Source organism: Montipora foliosa, chromosome 1, assembly GCF_036669935.1.
Source record: "Montipora foliosa isolate CH-2021 chromosome 1, ASM3666993v2, whole genome shotgun sequence".
Taxonomy (NCBI): domain Eukaryota; kingdom Metazoa; phylum Cnidaria; class Anthozoa; order Scleractinia; family Acroporidae; genus Montipora; species Montipora foliosa.
The window spans coordinates 8,365,245-8,372,744 of record NC_090869.1 but is presented as its reverse complement, the minus strand read 5'-3'; the positions used below and the strand labels follow the sequence as shown (position 1 = coordinate 8,372,744).

At 40.1% G+C, this 7,500-nt stretch overlaps 1 protein-coding gene across 4 annotated transcripts in view; it reads right to left on the bottom strand.

Annotated features, from left to right (window-relative positions):
* Positions 1-7,500, bottom strand: part of LOC137971118 (transient receptor potential cation channel subfamily A member 1-like) — a 48,319-nt gene that overhangs the window by 16,061 nt on the left and 24,758 nt on the right. For all 4 annotated transcript variants that reach the window (XM_068818032.1, XM_068817955.1, XM_068817883.1 and 1 more), the window contains exons 11-18: positions 6,411-6,497; positions 6,229-6,314; positions 5,269-5,430; positions 4,727-4,841; positions 3,946-4,115; positions 2,453-2,537; positions 1,019-1,075; positions 591-677 (exon numbers count right to left, since the gene is read on the bottom strand). In XM_068818032.1, coding sequence (XP_068674133.1) covers positions 591-677; positions 1,019-1,075; positions 2,453-2,537; positions 3,946-4,115; positions 4,727-4,841; positions 5,269-5,430; positions 6,229-6,314; positions 6,411-6,497 — 849 coding nt within the window. The remainder of the gene's footprint in view (positions 1-590; positions 678-1,018; positions 1,076-2,452; positions 2,538-3,945; positions 4,116-4,726; positions 4,842-5,268; positions 5,431-6,228; positions 6,315-6,410; positions 6,498-7,500) is intronic.

Below are 7,500 nucleotides of genomic sequence, written 5' to 3'. Positions count from 1 at the left end.
TTAAAATAATTGAGGAGAATATTCTCTAATATGCCGTATTGTAATGAATGAGGAAAAGTGGACCTGGCTCATTTATCCTCGCTCCATTATTCTTCTCACGCGCAGGTGGTTCCGCTGCCAAAATACCCGCTCGATACCCAAACAAGTAAACCTGCTAGCAGGCTACGGAGCTTGCAGATATAATTACAAATTTCCACTCGTTACATGACTCATTTGTAAACTTCGTGCGACCTTAGAAAAGCATGTTCCCAAATTTGTAGCACGAGCGCGGCATCGAAAAGAGTTGTAAGGCATGCGCAAAAGGGATAAGAAACATGGCGCGTTTGTTGTCGGCTTGCAAGACTTGTCTTCTTTTGTTCTCGGCTGTCGCAGTACCCCGAGCCCTTGCAATAAATTAAACTGGCGGCCTCCTTAAAATAGTACAAAATATATCTTAAAAAGACAAGGAATAACTTTATTACCACCGTTTATGCGCACTGTCGATTACTTTTCATTGCTTTACCAAAGCTATGGAGCTTTGATCACGTTCGTGAAAAGTGCTGCGACGAAAAACACATCAGCATAAGTTATAAAAAACACATATATCCTACATGAAGGGCACTGAGAGACTCCTTCGCAGTCTTCTCTTTTCGTTTCTCATCAGGCATTCCTTGAATAAATCGAAGATCGTACGAAACCTAACAAGACAAGTGTACTAGCATGAGTTTTTTTTTTTTTCAACTAACTCCAGCAACGACTCCTCGACTGATTTCTGACTACATGAGGGCTTAGATAGGGTTTACTGTTAAGTGCTGAAAATAACTTAAGCGCTAGATTGTAATTTGCACGAAAACTGTGCCTCTGCAATTTACGAGCGCTCATTTCCGATTCCGGCTCTATCGGTTGACTGCGCCGGTGACATTTAACGGTTAGTAGGCTATTCGTCAGCTAGTCGCTTTCTTCCTAATTTTTAATTTCGGCGATCAATCAAAGGCACATTTCAAAAGCAAAGCAGAAAACACAAATGAAGTAAAGTTACCTTGTAATTTTCGTCTTCCGGATCACCTTCCTCAACAATACAGCGATCAAGGAATTTCTGCAACAAGGTTAAGACTTCCAATTATTTTGGATCCATTTTCAGTTAATTTCTCAGTCACTTTTAATAGTCTTTACGTTGAAACATTTGGCTTCTCGATCTTTGTAAAGAGCGACGGTCATTTTCTTTTGAGACTAAAAATAATTTGAGATACGTTAAGGTGAACTGGCCAAATGTAAGTTTTCCTCGTTCTCCAATGAGAATTGTAACTTACACCACATCGCTAACATGTTAGCACAAAAAGACGTGTTTATTTTCGATGTTGACTCGGCGATACTCGGAAAAATTCAAGTGCTCCAATGCGGAAGTCGAACCAAAGACCTTTCAGGTATAAATAGGCCATTTGCAAAAAACTGCATGGTCACTCGACGGACGATTAGTGAACTTGAAGCTCGGACTTTATAAATTCCAAAAATGGAAAGATCGTGTTTGTCTTAGCCAGAATACAAATTTTGAGATCAATACCACTTAAGGTAAAGGTTGTATGACCATTTAAACACTCGAAAATTCCATTACTTTTGTTCACGAACGAATGCTTTTGCCCTCCAGTGTAATTTTTCATAATTACGCGCCACAAACACAGCTCAGATTCCTACTTTTACCAATAGGAGGGGGAGTGGGAGCTTGGCCATTGAACTATGTTTAGCTGTGGAGAACTCAGATTTTTCCGAGTATTCCGGAGTTATCATCGAAATGATACGGTACATCTCTTCATCTCATTCACAGAGGTCAACACGTAGCATCTCCTACATTCTCGTGTTAGCATTTTTGCTTTAACAAGGAAGCACAAGCAACAGCAACGATGAAAATGACAACGAAAACGTCACTGGAAAAAACTTCTCTAGTGCTCACCACTAGATTCATGATCATCACTGGCAGATCTGCTCTCAGTGAGCTCGAAGAAGATTTATACAGGAAGAAAGAGAGACAACTGCATACTTTAGAAGCCAAAGCAATAGCTCGCCCCAGGTGGGGCGCACGTGGCTCGCACTTGTACATGGGGCGAGCAATTGCTCTCCCCGAGTGCGCCTTACGGTCTAATATATTTCTTTGCTGACCGCAATACAACAAAGTTACTTTTTTATAAGAGGGATAGAGTGTTCATTTTTGAGCGCTAAAATACAACGCCAATCTGTATTTTGAGATGACTTTCTCGTGTTGTCATTGCTTTCGTCGTAGCTTAAGCTTCCCATTGTCATAGCCGAGAGTACGCTGTTTTTTTATTCCACATCTACACAAAAAATGAATTTCATTTTTTCGTTGTTCTTTTGTTTGACGTCTGGTCTCCAAATCCATCATTTGCCTAAAAATTAAGGGTTTTTTGAGCCTCCTGCAGAGTGCTGCGGTCTTTTCATTGAAATAAGTATGGGCGAGTACCTTGGCTACTTCAGGCATATGTTGCACTAAAAGCTGAATCTGTGTATGAGAGCCATGAGTGGTGCTTCGAAGAACCTCTTTCCATCTGCAGTTAAAACAGTTGATTATTTTGAGTTGATATGAGCACATCCACCATCCCTGCTACCGTGCGTCTTTACCATTGTCATTTCTTGTTGTTAGAATTGAACAAGGCAGAAGGAAGATCCCAGCCACAGAACGATGCTAACATTCTGAACAGGCTAAACAAGATCCTATTAATACAACCTTCCAAATGTAAAATGACACAGAAAACACGGCGCTCTGATCGATTTGACTTCTGAGATTTCCCATCCTCGTTCAGAGATCCTATTTTTTTTGTCTAAGCCGGCGGGGCCCTCCCTCGAGAAAACGAAGGGCTCTTGCAGTCCCATATTTTAGGACTTCCGGACTTTATACAAGGTACCAATAGTACTAAACATGGCTGCACTCAGAAGCATTACATTCGAAGAATCTCTATATGAAGCATTAACTTATAGAATGTGTCCTTTTGAGTCGAACAGAAGAAGCAATAAAAAATATCGTAGCTTTAAACTAAGGCACTGGTCATTTCACCGACCGTCTGCGGCCATTTTACGTCCGGTACAAGATTATATTGTTCGCAAGCTAACCAATGAAAAAAATAGGCCATTTCCGAAGTTCATGTTTGCCTCCTCTTTAAAGCGAGTCTAAATGCGAAGTTTTTGTGATGGTAATTAGTTCTACCAGAAACCCATAAGGGTTGAAACGTGTAACGCGCGTTCACAGCTTCCGAATATTCAGTGCGAACTGATTGGTTGAATGTTTTAGTGCTAAATACCATATTTGGAAACCCCTCGCTCTTGTTGTTCCAAATATGGCACTTAGCAAATCGAATATTCAGAAGCTTGTTTCCTAGCACACAAGGGGCCGTTACACGTTTCAACCCTTCTGGGTTTTTGGTTCTACTTTACATATGAATAAAACTAATTTTCATAAGAAAACCTTCGCACTTAGACTTGCTTTGAAGAGGAGGCAGACATGAACTCGGAAATGGCCTATTGAGTTTTCTATGTCTCCAGTGCCCTTCGTTTTCTCGTGCAAAGGCCCCGCTAAATAAGAAAAACGATGGGATCTGGGAAAGAGAATGCGGATTTCCCAGAACGGAACTTGGTACGACTCTTCTATGAGACTCGGCTTCAGGCGCGACAAGTCATTATTTAGAGGGTGGGGAAGATTTTCGGGCAAGGGACGTTGAGTTTTATTGAAGACGAAAAGAAAGCTGTACTACAAGAGTTTGTATGAGAAAATTCAAGGGGTGGTCAGGGAAATCTGAGAATGGTCTTCTCCTTTTTTCATAGCTCAGATAGGACGCGTTAGCTGCCTGCTTTTGTTCCAAAAGCTCAAAGAAAATTTTAATGTCATAGAGGTGGAAACTCTACAGTATTTCCCAACTCTTCTCAGCACATCGAAATTCCTTTCTTAAAATCTTTCCTCACCTTTTATGTTCCACAATCCCCATAGCAACCGCTTCTTGCCTCGCTTCAATGGCAATATCCAGAATGTTTTGGTTTCTCTCGTTTACCGAAACTAGTTGTTCCGGTTTAGAAAGAAGGTATTTTAGGATATCAGCGTGACCTCCTTTAGCTGCCATATGCAATGAGGTATTCTGCGAAATAAACATGAAATTTCTATTTTTCCTCGACCTTGAACTAGATGTTTGAAACTGCAAGCATTTTTCAGCAGACGCCGTTATACACTTGCTAGAGCCTACTTACACATGCGCATAAGCTATTACACGCTCCAGGGCCTAGGCCCATACTCGTCCCTAGAGGCCCCGATTCTTTTGGTCAGCACCAAGAATGACGACCTCTGGCTGGTTCCGAAACAGGACGTCCGCGAATCACGGACTTCCGGCTCGTCTGCGCAATCTCAGAAGCTTGAAACAATTAGTAGCTGTCAACGGTTACCAAAATAGACACCCACAGAGACTGCGCATATTTCTGGAACCAGCCAGAGGTCGTTATTCTTGGTGCTTACCGAAAAATCGCGGATCCTGGGGACGAGAATGGGCCCAGGCCGTGCGCATGAGTCATTAGGTCACCAGTGTCTTATGGTTTGCAGAAAAGTGACTTCCTTTAGCCTAAAACATCACATTAAAACAAATATCTCTAGACGTTAATTATAGAGAGTCAATCGCGATGTAAGGAAGGGAGAGGGTGAGTATGATGAACAAAAAGAGCAATTTAAGACACCTTTCAAATAAACGATTATAATTACCTGACTTTTGTCAGTAACATTAAGTGTTTCTGGTTTACTAGCCAAAATGAGCTCAGCTGATCTTCTTGATCCTTGCAAAGCAGCATAATGTAATGGTGTTTGGCCATGAACGTCACTGGAAAATAAACAAAAAGCTGTTGAATGAAAAGTATCAATTTGGGATGCAGATTATAGATGAAAGGAGGAAGTGGACAATTTAAGCAATGTCTCTTTATAAACACTTGAAAAATGATGAATTTTCCAGGAGTCTATAAGAGCCAATTGCTTAAATTGTCTAGACAAATGCGAGGATCACTTCTCCATTTCAAAAAAACTCTTATTGAAAATGGAGGAAGTTAAGTTATGCCCTGTCCTACTTGAAAACTATTGGTTAATTACTTTTCTAAGGACCAAGCTCCGACCATTTGACTCAATACCAATTTTGAGTAAATTTAAAGCCAGGTTTTTAAAGATCCGGTGATTTGGTATTTGCAAAAACATTTTCAAAAGCAAACTTAAAAAGAAGTTTAAAAGAATTTATTTAAAGGGAATGGAATTCTGACCTGTCTATTTTTGCTCCTTTTGTTAGGAAGAATTCCACCAATTCTTCGTGTCCTTCTTGGGCCGCAAGATGCAAAGGAGTTCTCTCATACACATCAATGGCATTCACAGTTCTCTTGCCACGTCCATCCATTAACTTCTTAGCAACGGACATACAGCCGTATCTGGCACGAAAAGATACGGTGTTTTTTTTTTCCAATCCAACAAATTTTTTCGTCATTGAGTACTACATACTTGTAAATGATCAAATGATCGAGACAGAACTGCGTGTGCTTCGCAACAACTTTAAACAGAACCTCCACTAAAACAAGAAATTACTTCAAACCACAGATTGCTTCAAACGAAAGGACAGTAAGGGCAACCGTAACACGTCACAATTATTCAAAATGGCGGCGCCCGGGAAATTTGAAAGTGAAAATAAGTGATTCTAAAATTCATTTCTTTGCGATGCAAACATTTCTTTGAAGAAAGCTGTCGAGCAAATTTGATTGCAAACATTATTTCGTTCGGTTTAAAATTATTCATTAATTGGAGAGGAGGTTTCGTATGCTTTTATTACAATAACCTGCACAAATAACATCAACTTGCTGAAAAAAAGCACAGTTATTGGAGTGTTAAAAGGATCTGTCTATTCCGTGGATCACAGAAATGGAAGCATTACGTTTTTTTCTCAAAACGACTCCCAAAACAGTTTTTGCGCTGGAGGCGTAATCTGGGTAAATCGTGTTACGTTCGTACACTCAGATTTTGCTTAAGAGCAGAATAATTACAAAACAGCGGGATAGGTTCCAAATGAACACGATTTCTTTTCCGAACATTCCAAATATTCCCATCACAAAAAAGTCGAGGAAATAAGCTTTTAGTTAAGATGGTTTCTTTGTCATACTATGTACCTTTCATTGTTTGATCTGCGGGTATCGTTTTGCATTTGTAATAGAGCATAATCATGGCAAAATATTTACCTTGCCGCAATATGCAAAGGTGTTTCTCCAGCGCCGTTTGTGATAGTAGCACCTGCTCTGTATTTCAGTAATATAATGGATGCATCCTATACATATAATGAAAGATAACTTTTAAGTTCTCACACTTTACGTTGAAGTTATGTTTTGCCAAGTTTTGCAAACAAAAATCAATCTTTAGTTACCTTAACACATCCTTTACAGGAGGCATAATGCAGTGGAGTGTTACCGAGACGATCCTTAGCTCGAATTAAAGAAGTTGCCTTTACATCCTAGAATTTTAAACATGACATGAGCGTATATCAGCGATGCTTGAGGATATGACCCCATAACTTGGAGCCTCCAACTCCAATACTAGGTATATGGAACGGCATTTTCACTGACCAAGCTATTTTTAGCCGAGTTCTAAAATACGATCTCTATTGCACTAGTGACCACTCTCAATCCCATGTGTCATTATCAATCTAAAAATAACTCGGTCGGTAAAAACGCCGTTCCACAAAGACAGTGAAGTTGGACGCTCCTAAGTCATGGAATCCTGCTGCAACTGTATTTCGGATAGCCAAAGAGCAGTCATTTCGGTACAAGTGCGTACGTCCTCTGAAAGGCTCTTATTTCCAAAAATGCAGGCAATCGCAAAAATAACAGCTACGCAAAATTCATAAACAAAACTAGCGAAAAAAAAAAAGCAAATCAAGCAAACGACACAGACAAAAACAACGAATCACTGAAAGAGAGAAGGGGAGACGGCTTCACAAATATAACGAAAGTAGCAAAAATACTAACCAAGCGAACGACACAGGCACGAACAACTCATTGAAAGAGAGGAGGGAAGGCTACTTCGTAAAATGTAAAGAAACTAGCAAATCACCAAAAGACACTATCCATCACGAAACGAGAGCGCCGCTACAGATGAATACCAAATTTGATACAGGAAACGAGGGAAAACAAGCGCCTTTTTCAGGTACCTTCAGAGTAACGCTGAAGATGCACCAGTGTTACACAATCTAAATGGATAATACTCATATAATCTAGATTTAGATCAGTGGGTGCAAGCCATCTCAGATGATCGTCCAAGTCATCCAACCAGGTGCATGCATGGTGGCTGGCACCCACTGATCTAAATTTAGATTATATGGGTATTACTCATTTAGACTGTGCAACATGGGTGGAAGATGACATGCGCTTATAGATTATAAAAACTCAGCCCGAAGATCAAATTCCATTAATTAATTAAGAAAATCGTTTCCGATAATCCCCTGTTTCCTCGACGTT